The sequence below is a fragment of the Danaus plexippus genome, chromosome Z, assembly GCF_018135715.1.
Source record: "Danaus plexippus chromosome Z, MEX_DaPlex, whole genome shotgun sequence".
In the NCBI taxonomy this organism is placed as follows: Eukaryota; Metazoa; Arthropoda; class Insecta; order Lepidoptera; family Nymphalidae; genus Danaus; species Danaus plexippus.
In genome coordinates, this window is record NC_083559.1 from 6,575,809 (window position 1) to 6,592,121 (window position 16,313).

The 16,313-nt window shown below is 32.4% G+C and overlaps 2 protein-coding genes across 2 annotated transcripts in view; one reads left to right on the forward strand and one right to left on the reverse strand.

Moving 5' to 3' along the window:
• LOC116777394 (uncharacterized) overlaps nucleotides 1-6,029 on the reverse strand; it is a 66,660-nt gene extending 60,631 nt beyond the window's left edge. Inside the window, exon 1 of the mRNA XM_032670914.2 lies at nucleotides 5,502-6,029. Within this exon, the coding sequence (XP_032526805.2) occupies nucleotides 5,502-5,979 (478 nt within the window). The 5' untranslated portion in view covers nucleotides 5,980-6,029. The remainder of the gene's footprint in view (nucleotides 1-5,501) is intronic.
• Nucleotides 6,030-10,119: 4,090 nt separating this feature from the next.
• On the forward strand, nucleotides 10,120-13,927 carry LOC116777286 (coatomer subunit gamma-like). Its single transcript, XM_032670743.2, has 2 exons — nucleotides 10,120-10,808; nucleotides 11,587-13,927. The coding sequence occupies exons 1-2, from the start codon at nucleotides 10,263-10,265 to the stop codon at nucleotides 13,633-13,635; spliced, it is 2,595 nt and encodes an 864-aa protein (XP_032526634.1). The 5' UTR covers nucleotides 10,120-10,262; the 3' UTR covers nucleotides 13,636-13,927.
• The last annotated feature ends 2,386 nt before the right edge of the window (nucleotides 13,928-16,313 follow it).

Sequence of the window (16,313 nt, forward strand, 5' to 3'; positions counted from 1 at the left end):
TACGGCGCCGATAATGTGCCTTCCTAATAAGCGTTTGCCTGCGGTTATAAAATACGCCGTGTGCTATGGGCCTCATACACATTGTGTTTTTATGTTCTTTTGCATATGATTTCATTTCATATTAACAAAAATTCCAATGTAAAGAACGGTTTACAGTTAAAAATGCCTTTTAAATACTGATTCTTTGTAAACAAAAAAACACGACTTATCATAGTGAGATCTAAGATTTTCGCGAGTATTCGTTTAAATGAAACTAGTATTATTCGGATTTACTACGCGGATTTTATTATTGAAAAACTACATAATCCCGACGTTTCGGTTACTTTGCAGCAACCGTGATCACGGGCAGACGAGGTGTGAATGAATGTCCGAATAATACTAGTTTCATTTAAACGACTTATCATATTGGATTCATAGACCTAACAAAAATACTATAATACGTGTTTCAATGAAAAGTCGTGGGATCTGAAATGCCATTTAATGTGTCGGCTTTCAATTGATTGTAATCTATGCAATTAGCCAATCAGACGATCATCAGTTTGAAAATAGATTTCCGATGCAAGCTTTTGTAGTTGCGAATGTGAAATTATTAATTGCGAAAATACCATACATGCATCAACAACGGTTAGGATATCCGACACATATTTTGTGTTTAATTTGCATGTTATTAAAAATTTTCTCTATGTAGATAGCTGTAATTAGTTTATCTATTTTTGAGCTTATTTTATATTTCTTTTATTTTTGCGAATCATATATAATTTTTTTTTTATTTATTTTTTAATATATATGTTCGCTTTTATCTTTAGTTTTTCAATCGTTTATAGAGATTTTGCCGTCAACTTTTCGCAAGTAAGATACGAATAATGTTTTCAATATAAAACAAATATAACATCAAGATTTATGATTCATGAAAATTACATTAAAAATTTATACTCTATTAAAATGGTTTTTTTTTTTGCAAGATATTCAAACCACTTCTACTGTTTTAATTACAAAAAAAGTTTTTACTCAATTGTTGTGTACTTTACTTTGAATAAATATAATTTTGACAAAAATCACACAATCTAAAAAAAATGTGGCGATAAAACAATTTAATGTAGTCATAAAATTTATAAGAATTAGTTTGATAATAGCAAAATCTGTACGTATATGAGTTTCTTTTAGTGGGTGCAACGACATCGCTCTAGAATCAAGGCCTCCGAGGGGATGTTTATTCAGAACACGTCCATTCTGTGTTGGATAAACGTCAGAAAGCGCATGCGCCGTGCTTATGTATACTGGACCACATTTACGATAATCAACTGTTGAATTTTTAAAATCTGCTATGTAGTTCCTCTATCGCAAAAGAATCTGCAAGTTTATAGGAATTAAAAATATATATCTTTTTTTCAACTATTACAATACACTGCATTTTTACAAAATAGAAAGTTTTATTTTCTCTAATTTAGTTTCTGTTTTACAAAATATTCCTGGGAGCCGAGAGTAAGTAAGTAATTCACTGGCTTCCGTTTGTTGCACCAACAAGGTAAGAGTCCTATTATAAAGGAGAAGCTGTAGTGCCTGTTAGCTAAATCAGCTTGTGTTTACGAAATACGTGCACACTAAACGCGTTTTATTTAACTTCAACGAAGGTTTTCCAAATTGTCCTATAAATGTTATTGAGTCCATAAGTATATATGTACATATCTTTAAAAAAGTTAACAATAAAATTATAAAACATATTTAATTAAGAAGTAAGAACTGTGTTTTTGGTAAAATTTTATTTCATGCAAATGTTGATCGGAAATTCGACTGTTGACTTTTCGAAAATAGCGTTATCGGCCGTAGAGGTGTAACGAAGCGAGCTCAGCGGTAATTGATTTGCAAGTTCATAGGTCCAGCCAGATATAACGTTGTTAAAGTTAGCATTACAATTTGAGAATGATATTATCCACATAAAGAAATGTGGATAATATTATAATTTAATAGGAATATATAAAATTTCTCAATATCTAATTGGAAAATATTCGTCATTGTTAAAAGTGTCATATGTTTATTTATCTTATCAACATAACAAAAAATATTTTTCTACAAACTAGTAATTTCTAAATTCTGGAAACTTCAAATTACTTTACGAGTAAAATAAATAACATCTAAATACTTAAGAACAGACATTCATTTAATTAATTAAGGATGTAATGGTTGTTAATGAAACCTAACACACAGCGACATTATTGTATGTTTTCCAGTCCTTGGAATCTATGCGGATTTTATTCACTAAGCCGGTGGATGTAATGATCTGAGACTTTCGCGAGAATTCATATAAATAAAACGAATATTTTCGGATGTACTAAACGTTTTTTTATTATTTTAAAAAACATACTCCCAACGTTTCGGTTACTTAGCAGCAACCGTGATCATTGGCAGACATTATGAAAACGGTGGATTTAGCTGACGGTTCCTTGGGAAACCAATATCCCAAAGACCATCAAGGTCAATAAGTATTATGAGCTCACTAACGAAGTCGCTAAGCATAGCTTCGTCGTAAATTTTTACGCTGTAAAAGTGGGAGCGAGAGGTATCACAGCTAAATCTCTCTACAACCTATTAAAAAACTGGATTATGTCCAGAACTAACATCAATTACTTCTTGGAACGTACTTCGAAGCCAGCCCTAGTAGATTCTTTTCAAATTTGTTTAGGTAGAGAGAGGAGCTTTGACGGTGGAGGTGAGATAGGGACCCGTTAAATCTAACCTGGGCCGCAGGTCTCATTTGTAAGACATCTTCATTTCAGTCCAATGACTATTAAGCTTCTAATCAAAGAAAGTGTCATAATCCACACTGTCATTTTAGGTGCATCTGATATTCCAGACATTTCAGGAGTAGAACTTGAAGTGGAGGGACGCGGCTATATTCAACGAGAATATATTTGTAAATATCCATATGATAAATTTGTTTTGTTTTAGGTAACTTTCTTAGGTGTTATCTGCTTTTATATAAGTCGCTTTAATTTATATTTATATTATATTAATTTCACTGTCATTTAAACCTATATATTGTTGTACTTCTCACTCTGAGAAATGTGTCAGCGTCGTCCTCCACTGCCTGATGTGTATGTGGGCGTTATTAGTTTTGATGTCTTCCTAATTCTAGATGAAGCCTTTGTGAATTTATAAATTGATGAATTGGAAGATTCTAAAGTCATGAGGTTATTCTATATTGTCAAACGGGTCATATAACTTGTAGCATATCATTTGAAGTGTTATTTGAGTGTCGAAGGCCTTGAAATGAAAACTCTCATCCTCCTCTTAAAGCGATAAGTTAAATATTTCAACATTACATTTACGTTAACGCCAATTGTTTATAGTTCGTTTTCCTGTAATACATTTGTGGAAAACATCTTTTACGTTAGAAGTTAAGTGAAACACATTTTTTTTTTTCGAGATGTGTGTATAGAAATCAGAAAGTAACATTACAGTTTCTTTGAACAGCTGTTAATTAAATAGTTATTCCTTGTATTTTGTTTTATATTTCCAAGACTGTTTGGAAGCTTGAACAAGTATCTGATTTATTAAAGAGGATTTTTGGAAAGTCTCCTACAATATAGTAAATAAGCTATTATATTTTATATTAAGAACAAAAATTAATTGAAAACACAAATATGTAAAATTAAATATATAGTGTAATTCTGTTCTATGATGAAGTAAAAAAATTTAATCTGTTATTTAATATTTATAATTAATAAATATCACATGTCAAAATTAAAGACCGTCTGTAGGTTTTAACTTTTTTGAGACATGTTTTATAATAAACAGTATCAATCGTAGCAATTATTTTTTAAATTTCTGTTTGATGTACCCCTTACATTATAGCGTTTTATTAATACGTTTCCGTGCGTTGAATGTTCATATACTTTTGACATAAGACATAATTTTTTTTTATAACTCTGTTAAAGTATTGACACATAAACAATATTTAAATACAGACTGAATCAATAAAGCTAATTGTTGAGTCTATTTTATTAAGTGCCAATCTCATTTGCCTTAGCCGTATCTCTAGCGAGTCAGGCGCGGATAAACTCAGTACACATGGCGTAAAATCATACAAGGTCGACTCGGTCAAGTCGTGGTCTCTGACAATGAAACATTGTACGTCTGCCTCTACCAGGCCTTTTGTTGTTGATCATAATAAGCCATTATCTCCATACCTTTTCTTAAAATATTTTAATACATTGTTTTATTTTAAGCGGAGACTGGTTTAATAATTATAAATATAAATAACAGGGTTATTTTAAAATAAATAGGTTCATCCGCCACCCTGGCGATTTTTTATTATAATGAAGTTTTTTATTAAATAAATTCTTTATCTATTAAATTCTTTGGTTTAAACAGAAAATGAAAAATAGGTCTAAAGATGACTTCTTTATGTTACTTTCATTTTCGGGGGAAATTATGGAATCTTTGGTTGAATAGCGACGTCCGAAAAATTTGAATTTTTATAACAGTATCCTTGTTCTCAAGGGCGTTTAACTTTGCCCGGTTGTGACATTACTCGACCTAAATATAATGTTTGATTGACATTCACTTATAACAATTGAGTAAATAAAGACAAGGTATTTCGAATATTTTATATTCTCTGAATTATTATTATTTTTTTTTTATATATGAATAGTAAAATATTTTTTTATTGAGGAAATCCTAATATAACCTAAATATACTTTACGATAACTTGGTGATTATAATATAAAGATACGGAGCAGAAAATTAATTTGATTTTGTATTGATATATTTAAATGTCACAGACATATTGATATATTTTATTGTCTGTGACATACATTATCAATTTAATTTTCTACTATAAATGATAATAAAATGTAATGTTTTATTAAAATGTTTTAAGCAATTTTGTATCTATCTCTAAAAAATGGAAAATGTTTTAATTTGTCCCTAGGTATTAGGATTTATAAAAAATATTTGTAACCATGTGAATCAACGAATTCTAGGGCAATTGTTTTCTCATAACGAATTCTTCTACTGTTGTATTTCTTTTAAAATATACTTTGTACACTAAAAATCTTCTGTGAATCGCATACTTTGTGGATAAACGAATATTCACAATAAGGCGTTACCTTTTATGTAAATCATTTTAATTTTAATTGAAGAAGAATTGAAACTAAAACAAGAAAAGTAATAAACAAAGTTTCGCTTTTAGCATTATTAAAAACTTTGAAATTTTAACTTCGCATAATTTGTATACAATCGCATTAGCGTTTTCTGTTGTTTTTTTTTTATAATTATGTTGATTTATTGTAAATTAAATTTTCTAAATAAGATTTGTACAATATCTAACAGCAATTAGCTTAAGCTCAGCGAAAGAATAGGACTCATAAGGTTTCGCAGTCTTCGGCCACGGAATGAGAGCATACATAACCTGTAATGTTAATTGTAATTTTAAGACAAGGCAGAGCATTAGATCGTTTTTTATTGCCTACAAGTCCTTGGCAAGGACGTTGGTGACTCACCGTGGGGTTGATGGAGCGTGGAGTGCGCGTCACAATCGGCACAAACAGTAGATCGGAGCATTCTTTCTCTTTGCAACCGACGAAGAAGCTGCAAGTGCTGTGGTGTGAACACAGTCCCAGAATGCTCTCCCACGAGAACCACGTCACCAGCATCCCACCAGGCTTGTTCTCGTAAAGTTCCATCCCGATTGAAGAGTCCCATGTCTTTGTAACCCTCAGGAGGACTGAGCGCCCCAGGTTCAGGCTCCTGAAACCGATCGCACGCTCCGCAACCTGAACACTCTTCATTTTCACCTTCGTCCGAATACCCGCATTCATCTCGAACAACAATAATATAATCTGCTTCAAAAAATTCATTAGCGCTCTCATCAAATATAACCCTATTCTTTTTGGATTTGGTGCCCTTTTTAAGTGATGATTTTAATTTTTCATGATCTTTGTTGTGTCGCGTGTCACGAGCGGCGCGGTCACCGCGCATCGTCACGTGTGTTCTCGGCGTGAGCGATCGCCGGAATGGCGAAATTTGTCGGAGAACGACAACGGCTGGCGAAGAGTGGAACGATGGCAGCGCCGCGTTGGCTATCGATCCGGACGAGCACCTCATCGGCACGCGGTTTCTGCTCCGCCATCGTCATCGCCGCCACGCCGTGGCCGACCCTCGCCAACATCAACATAACCGACTTTATTGACAAACCCTTTAGACACACATCTTATTCATTCTCAAACAACTGGAAAGCGAATCAAAAACATAGCATCTCTACAAACAAAATAATGAAAAAAATAAAAAAAAAACGGAAACTGTTTGTCTGTTTATTTACTTTAAAAATTGGGAACACAAACTGTGTCAAAAAAAGTTTGTGTAATTTCACTTTTTCACAAACGTTACTTACTACCAACAACCAATATTGTTCTATGTTAAAAATTAAATTAAAATTATTTACACAAATTCACCAACAATAAATTCAGTTTTATGGATAAGTTTAGTTTAAAGAACAAATTGAAGTAAATAGAAATTGATTATTATAAGACAATTATAGTAACAACTGAAGTCACTGTACAGGTAAGCAAGCCTGCTATTTTTATATGAAGAGCAAAATGTACATGTTTCTTAAAAGTTCTTAAGACAGAAAACAAAAATCTCAATGTTTATATTTTTGTAACACAGAATTAACAAAAACATAATTCTAGACAAAGTAAATTCGAACTTTCTATTTTATAAACAAAATTATAAAATTTAATCTGTTAGGTTTAACTATTGGAAACAATAATAGGGTCATAAAATCAAACACTCGAATATTAATGCCAATCGTAGCTGACGTAGCATATAAATTCAGAATTTACAGCATTTATTTTTAATACTACTACACCAGAATATGTACATATGTCGTAGATGGGAATTTATAATTTTAATAGTAAAAGTTTGTATTCTATGAAATGCATATAATATGAACAGTATTAAATATTGCATACCATAATAGAGGCAAGTATATTAATAACTGGAGGTAATAGAAATATAAGTTAATAATATAGTTCAGAAGATTGTTGTTTTTTTTTAGTACTTATAAACTTGTTAACTTATTTCAAACTTTATCAGATTTATATTAAGATGACTTATTTATAAGTAGATCAAGAATTTTAATATATCTTATGAATTCAATCCAATCCACGCAGAATTCGCAAATTAGATTTACATACCACGTATATCAATACATTTACCCAATCTGTCTGTATTCCCTTTCGATACGACACCGAGACTACCTCCTTTTAACTTTAGATGGAAGCCTTCGTATCCCTTTTTTTTAAGAAATGAATGACGTAAAATTTCAATTCCTGTAACTTAAATATACACACACCATTTGAGTATACATCATAACTTACCAAGAAATACAACCATCCTCTAAATCATTCGGAACAATCCTCCAAGTACCTCGATATCTCTTAAAACAGTTAAAACTAAACAGTTTAATTGTCTCTCAAAACTAAAATAAAATTTAATATCATTTAATTACTCTATTGTGAAGACATTAAGCAAACATAAGCTCGAATTATTCCTAGGCCATTTAAGTTCTTGCAGACTTTAATATTTTAGTCTACAAAAGAACACAAGGAGAAAAATTATGACTTTTCAAGCATAACGTATGTCTCAATCCAAAACGAAAATGTAGTAAAGCTTCACAAACTAGTTTGACACTTTCATTGAAACATTTTTAAATGCACGAACACAATAATGAAAAAAAACTTTTAAAATCTCTCCTATTTCAAAGGACCTAAACTACATCCTCACGATATTTGAACAGTGTTGTCTGTACATTAAAAATAAGTTGTTTCAGGACAAATTTCAAGGATAGTAAATAAATTTCTCTGTGGTAACGAAGTTATATACACCTTAAAAATACTGGTGTTTGATAACGAATTCCATTAGTTTTTTTGTATTACTGAAAATATTTATTTTATAGAAGTATCAATATAATTTTATAAAATTGTATTTCTAAAAGAATATATGGTATTGTAATATACTCAGTTCGATGTCAAAACATCTTCACAATCCTCAAGCCACATCGGCTTGAGGAAAGCGAGCAGACACTTTACGTCGCATCGAGAAAACACCTTGGTTTGCGAGATACTTTGCTGTGTAAGTGGCCACTCCTGTGGAATTAAAAATGACATGAGGGGCGGTTTGATATGCTTTATGGTTGCGTGGTATCTATGACGCCAAAGATAGAAAGATGTTAGTGGAACGAACTACCAAGAGTACTATAGCTCCTATGAGCTGATTATTTTTCAAATGGATAAAGTTAGAGAGTCGACCTTAGACAGAAGGTATAGTTTCTATCGACTGGTTGTACCTACTCCTCGTGACTCTAAATAAAAACTGTTCGCTTGAGCAATATCGACGGATAAGAAGACCGCGACAGGATGTTTTCATCACCACTTTTAGTTCAACGTCATCCTAAGATCGAGATTCGGCTTCTGCTATGCATCGTTGGGACGATCGAACCCCTGATCATTTATTTTCAAACTTCATATGTAGATCTTAGACGGGCTATCTGTTCCTCCAGGAAAGCTGTCAAAGCCAGTGCGGCTTCCAGCAACAGTTAAGTGGAGAATTCCGTTGCAAATGTCTACGTGAATTAATATGTTATATCCAGATAATGATTGATTTGTTGGACTTAACAAGTTTTACCATCACATAATTGGACTTTGAATTTGTCATCAAATTCAAACAACTTGTAAATCCTTTCAATTGAAATTTAAAAGTTACTGTAAAAATATAAAAGTTTTGATATTGTTCAACTAAAATGGCAGTAGGTATTAGTGTTATAGAAATGTTCTTCATCCGCTTAAGGCTACGTAATCGTGTTATTGCCAACACTGCTATTTCTTAAATGTGAAGGTGTTAAAGTGAAATTATAGAAGTATAAAAGTTGTATAAAATATGTACATATATGTATAAATATAAGATATTGTTTACGAAAGGAATAACATTTAACATTTGATGTTTTTTACATATAAAATGTCCACTGCCTTTAAATAAGAGTAATAAATTATATTTGACAGATTACATATGAATTTATAAAAATCATTGTGTCAAATTATTATAAATTAATACAGGAAAAACCAATGACCAATTAATCAAAACAATTGACTTCTTCCATTTTCATTAATGCAACATGCAACTTTCCACATAATTAGTATCCATTTAAGTGTTAAATATTTTTTGTTTACTCCCTAAGTGTTAAATATATTTAGAAAGAAGTGTATCATAGTAAAAAGAATAATAATAAAAAAAAATCAAATTAATTTATTAGTTTATTTTTTATTTTTAGGTATATAATATTTCTGATTTTGTCACGTAAATATTGTAAATATCTACCAACTTAAATGATAACTTCAAACTACGCTTGAATGAATTGCGGTTGCGAAATTTTAAATTTTATTTGATACAAGAGTGAAATAAAAATTGTATATTATTTACAATATAAATTGTGAACCAAAATTAATTAATGTAGGGATGTAAAAACCGCATACACACCAACTCCGCTAATTTCTGATATTATACTGACGACTAATGTCTAGTACGACTGACAGTGACTTTCTGACATTGACAAATATTTAACTGCCAGGTATCGATTTATGCTTATGTCAACTTCAACTTTCACTCCGTTTAAAAATGTAATTATTACACTTAAACTTGAACGTTGTTATGTTTGTATATGTGTTGAAACTTGAAATATTTATATATAACAAACTTGCCATTTAAATTGAATTCAATGTATATCAAACAAAAATATTATTGTTTTAATAAAAAATAATTACTCAAACAGTTTTAGTAGTTTTAGTACTCTATTAATTACTCACACAAATAATAGAATAAAAATTTATGTTCTTTTATAATTCACGTTTGTAAATAAGTTATTACGTTGTCTATGATGACACTAGAGAAATCGTTTACTTAAAAGGTAAGTAATATTAAAAACAAAAAAATATATATTTCGGTCACAGGAAATTTTTTGAATGGTAATTCACTTAATTTTGTATTTTTTGTTTACAGAATAATTTTTATTTGTAGATATAAAAATTTGTAACCTCTATAATAGACAACTTTGATAAATCATAGTTTGACAGCGAACAGCGTAGCACTTGCATCTGTCATTTTACATCATCAATTTAATCGATATTTCATATCGTTTTGCCATCTTGGATTTGTATTCCCGGCAAGTACAGTTATTCTAATTGGATATATTTTGGAAGAGGATCATTATGAGCTCTTTTCGTCGTGACAAGAAGGAGGAAGAAGATACGGGAGGAAATGTCTTCCAGAATCTTGATAAGACTGCTCTTTTGCAAGAGGCTCGTTATTTCAACTCCACTCCTGTAATTCCAAAAAAATGTGTCCAGATCCTTACGAAAATTCTATACCTACTCAACCAAGGAGAGAAACTAACTACTCAAGAAGCCACAGATATATTTTTTGCGACAACTAAATTGTTTCAATCTAAGGATGTTGTTTTACGTCGTCTTGTGTATTTGTGCATTAAAGAATTAAGCTCAATGGCACAAGATGTAATCATCGTAACGTCCTCTTTGACCAAAGATATGACTGGCAAGGAGGATCTTTATCGAGCTGCAGCAATTCGTGCACTCTGCAGTATAACCGACAGTACTATGCTTCAAGCTATAGAACGGTACATGAAGCAGGCAATTGTGGATAAAAATCCTGCCGTCAGTTCAGCTGCTCTTGTGTCAGCTCTTCATCTATCTGCAACTGTTCCTGAACTGGTTAGGAGATGGGTGAATGATGCGCAGGTAATCGTAATGTGTCATCTTAGAACACTTATTTCAATTTACATAGTACACTTATTTCAAGTACATTATTTACTTATAAATATATTATTTATTAATACATAAATTTGGCTCTGCTAATTGTTGACATCTGCATGAATGAAAATATTTTACTATGGTATTCATGAGAGCACATACAAATTATCATATGAAGAATTTTATCATGTTTAAAATAGAAAGTTTGGTTTATTCTTAAATAATTCTCACTCTCATTTCTCTCATTGATTGTCTTTCTACTTCTGTAACAACATAATTTTCTTGTTTTTGGAGTAGGTCCCTAACATAATTAATTATATAGTTAAAATAATTATTTATATATAAAAAAAAACACTATTACACAACCTTTGATACAACAACAAAAATATTATTGTCAAATGCTATTTGCCCAAAAACAAAAAGGCCTTATTGGTAGTAAAAGAACAATTTTTCTTTTGTTTTTATTTTATAAAAACCTTATCCATTATTAAGTATTTGATGAACAGTTTTTAAAATAATATAAATAAAGCGATTTATATTTTTTACATAATTTTAATAAATGTAATGATATTCTATTTCTTACGAATGCAAAAGTTTTTGAATTACCATCATAATTAATTGTTATGCAATCACTTTTAACACAGCCTTATAGTAATGTATATTTTTAGCATAGTATATAGTGTTTTTAAACCAAAATGTTGTATTTTATTCTGCAAAACAATTGATGTTACATATTACAAAATTAAAAAAAAATTATAATTTTCAGGAGGCAATTATGTCTGATAATGCAATGGTGTCATATCACGCCTTGGCAGTAGTAGCAGGTGCCAGACGGAATGATCGTTTATCAACTGTGAAATTGGTAACAAAACTATCTCGTTCACCTTTACGATCTCCATTTGCTTTATGCCTGTTAGTTAGATATGCTGCCAAATTAGCAGAAGAGGATCAAACTGAAGCATCAGAACCATACTTGGAATTTATAGAATGTTGCTTGCGTCACAAATCTGAGATTGTTGTTTATGAAGCTGCTCATGCTATTGTTAATTTGCGAAAGTCTGCTAGAGATCTTGCCCAAGCTGTGAGCGTTTTACAAATTTTCTGTGGTTCATCCAAGGCAACCCTTCGCCTTGCTGGAGCTCGTACCTTAGCGAAGTTAACAACAAAACATCCAAATGCTGTTGCAGCTTGTGCTGTTGACTTGGAAAACTTGATTTCAGATCCAAATCGCTCTGTTGCTACTTTAGCTGTGACAACTTTGCTTGCCACCGGAGCAGAAAGCTCAATTGATCGCCTAATGAAGCAAATTTCTACTTTCATGTCTGAAATATCAGATGAATTTAAAATTGTAGTTGTTCGTGCCATAAGGCGTCTTTGTACCAAATATCCAAGAAAGCATCAATCGCTGGCCTCATTTTTAGCTGGGATGTTGCGTGATGAAGGTGGCGTACAGTACAAGACAGCAATTGCCGATGCGATTATTGCCTTGATAGAAGAAAATCCAGATGCAAAAGAGACTGGTCTGGCTCATCTTTGTGAATTTATAGAAGATTGCGAACATACATCACTGGCAGTTAGGATTTTGTATGTTTTGGGTCGCGAAGGTCCTAAAGCTCGTCAGCCTTCTCGCTACATTAGATATATCTATAATCGAGTTATTTTGGAATCTGGCCCAGTTCGAGCTGCTGCTGTATCTGCAGTTGCTCGCTTTGGCGCTACTTGCGAGGATCTACTTCCAAATATTAGTGTATTGTTAGCTCGTTGTCAGCTTGACGATGATGATGAAGTTCGCGACAGAGCTATATTTTTTAATGCTATCTTGAATTCCAATGACCCTCAACTAATTAGCGATTATATCACAAACGTACCGACTCCAAACCCAGTTCTCTTGGAAAAAGCCCTTCATGATCACCTTAAAATGAATCCTGATAAACCATTCAACATTCTGTCGGTTCCATCATCAGAACCCACCAAAGAACCTGAAGAAGCCCCTGTTCAAATTGAAACTCGTAAACAGCCAGTTGTTTCTCTTGAAGAATTGTATTCTGAACAATTGAAAGTGGTTCCCGGCATTGAAAAACTCGGTCCACCATTTAAGACATGCAAAGCTATTGACCTTACTGAGCCAGAAACCGAATATCGTGTACGCTGTGTTAAACACATCTTTGCACGACATTTAATTTTGCAGTTTGAATGTTTGAACACACTTAGCGATCAGCTTTTGGAAAAAGTCCGCGTCCGCCTGGAAACGGCTCCTGGGTATAAAATCCTGTGTGAAGTTCCATGCGAGCAACTACCCTATGATAAACAAGGTAGTGTGTTTTGTCTCTTAGAATTCCCTCATGGTCCGATAGAAACCTTGGGCACCTTTGGGGCTACCCTTGAATTTTCAGTTCGAGATTGCGATCCTACCACTGGACTGCCTGATGGCGGTGATGGATATTCCGATACGTATCCTTTAGAGGAATTAGATATTGGATGCGCTGAGCAGTTCCGCGCTCACGTGGCTACTGATGATTGGGAAGCTTCATGGGAAAGAACAGCGTCAGCCGCCGAAGCTTCCGATACCTTTGTACTATCACAGTCAGATATTAATGAAGCAGCATCGGCAGTGTGCACCCATTTAGGTTTACCTAAAGCTGCCATATCAGGTGACGCTGTAAAGGAAATTCGTGGTGGAGGTTTGTGGCGCGAAGGCACACCGATGTTGGTACGTGCACGTCTGGTGGCATCTCAAGGGTCTGTGACTATGAAACTCACGGCTCGCTCTCCTCGTGAAGATGTTGCTACTCTACTTTTAGCTGCAGTTGGCTAAGAATTTAAATTTATTTATACTATCTTTTTAAAAAGACGTATTATGTAACCCTACGTCGAAACAATTATAAAGTTGTAATTCTTCGTATATTAATATTTAATGGAAGTATTAAAACCATTCCTTTATATATGTGTAGCGTAAAATGATGATTCATTACCTAAACATTTCGACGTACTATTCAATTTCAATATTATATGCAGTTCCGATATCTTCAATTTTTGTCATAACTGTAATATTTCTAATACGTGTTTATTATAATCAATATAATATGAATAAATAAATAAATAAATGATTGTGTGTTTTTTTTATTTCCAGAGACTACTCGTGATCTACTAAAATAGTTTAAGATAATTAAAAAACAAAATAATAAAAGCTTTAAAATTATAAAAGTCTAATATCTAATAGACTAAGGTTAAATCATTTGATCGTAAAAACCTATTAGATTGATTAAATTAACCCCTAAAGCAATTTGCTTTTTCTATAAGAAATGGGCTAATTAGTATGTTAGATCGCTATTTTTCTCCTTACAACTAGTTTGCAGCTTCAAACCACAAATCCTTTTATTCTTAGTAGATTCTTAGTAGATATAAGATACTTCTTTAAACTTATCAAGGCCATAAAAAATCTGTGATATATCTTAAAACTTTTTAGGTTTAATTAAACAATGTAACCCAGTGGTAAGAGTAAAGTTCTCATAAATGTAAAGTAAACTGTAATATCTGGAATTCTTAAGTAGAAATCCTTTTCTCAAGCATTTTCATAGGCGGGAGAAAAATACTCTGGGGTAAAATTAAAAACTTAAAATACACTTCCTATATTGACTCAAATGACAGCAATGTTTGCATTAACAGACACATTTATAATAAAACCCTGAAAAGGTTGTCTGGACTTTACCGAAAGACAAGATTGGTGGGAAAATATTTGAACGGTTACGTGGGGTTAATGGACAACTTGCATTTAAATTGAAAGTTATGCCTGGCCGTTATAGAGCACTTTACCAAGAGATTTCTTTGGTTTCATATGAAAACAAGGTGTCCTTAGATACAGGGCATGAACTAGCATAAATTTCTTTAAAAATAACCAAATTTCCAATTTTAGACTAAAATTTGCTATTGACTCATGTAAAAAAAACAGTGTATTACTTTTTATTAATCAAACTACTAAAACGCGGAGTCCCAATTAATAAAAGAAGTTAAGTCAAGAAGGGGGACAAACATGGATATCTTCAACCGCGAACTATTGCATTCGGTCTGGTTAATATGAAACTCCTACACAGTTATGGACGAAATCTCGAAATGACCAAGCCATTAAGGATGGAATTGAAAGACATGCGAGTTTCAATGAATCTACCAGGGCTTTTCAGATTTTAACTAAATGAGACGTTAATGCCAAATTCACTATTTTTTGACTATGAGGTGCCAAATTTGGATAGTAGATAATCACTAAATAAAATATCAAAAGGCTTTAACAACTTTCAAATGACTTAAGTTATTAATCGCTTAGTGATCTTATTGTTCCAAATAAAACCCATTTTATCAACTTAAACGCAGGCTAATGTATTGAATATTTTAAACGTGTTCGTTTTAAACATTTGCATATAAGATACAGCAGTGAACTTTGACACAATGCCATCACAAAGCGGCTGACGCAAGACGTAGGTACTCAGGCCTGTAAGATCTCAAAATTCTTCAATTAAGTCACTTCTGTTCGTACAGAAACTTGATCTATACACTAAGTTAATCGTGTACAGTATCGTAGTTGAAACGTGCCTATCATTAGAATATCTTGGCATCGAAGTTCTAAGATCAACGTTATGATGTATTTTAAAACACCAAAAAAGCGGAAAATCATCGTACACCTAGATTTAAAAGAGATGTAACACTCTAGTATTTTAGGGCACTGACAACGTTATTGTTATCCACGTGCTCAAGCACACAATCCGAGACCGATATATATTTCTATTTCATTTTGTGTGGCCGCTCACGTGTCATTAAGCGTGAATTATAGTGATGTATTAAAATTATATTTTTCTATCGATATATCTCATTTAGACAAAGCAAAATTAAAAAAAATTAAGAACACAGTAACAAGAAATTAGGAAAAGAGCTGTAAAATTTAGTAAGTGTTAGGAGATATATAAATAAAAACAAATAGAAGTTTCTTAAATTTTTAATCTTTCAAAAGAGTGTATTCGAAAATAAATGGTGATAACTCAAAATTTTTAGTTGTATTTATGATATAATATTGAGTAGACAAATTAAGAACGCTTTATGTGCACATTAACGATTAGTCCATCTAAAGTAGTATAAAAAAATTATGGTGGTATGGACGTATATATAATTTAATATTATGGTGGTAGAGCCTAGCTGTGGTCAAATAACTGCAACTCGTACATGGGCTGGCTCAACCGGGGAAGTACCACCCTCTTACAGAAGATCGGCTTGAAGTAGTCTTTAATGACTGTGTTTCGTTCGATGAGTGAGAGAGCCGGTTGCCTTTACCCTTTTCCTACACTTTCCCACCTTTTCCCTTTTCCTTTTCCCAACCTTTCTCCTTCCTCTTCCCCAATCAAGGGCAGCAACGCATCCGCAAAATACTTTTGCGGAAGTTCATGGGCGAAGGTACTACTTTCGTCAGGTAGGCCGTCTGCTTGTTTGTCCCCTTTGTTCTAAAATAAA

What these genes read in the sequence shown, in the direction of transcription:
- LOC116777286 (XM_032670743.2), top strand. Translation starts at nt 10,263, where the DNA reads ATGAGCTCTTTTCGTCGTGACAAGAAGGAGGAAGAAGATACGGGAGGA. An exon ending in GATGGGTGAATGATGCGCAG is followed by an intron (nt 10,809 to 11,586) that starts GTAATCGTAATG and finishes TATAATTTTCAG; the next exon opens with GAGGCAATTATGTCTGATAA.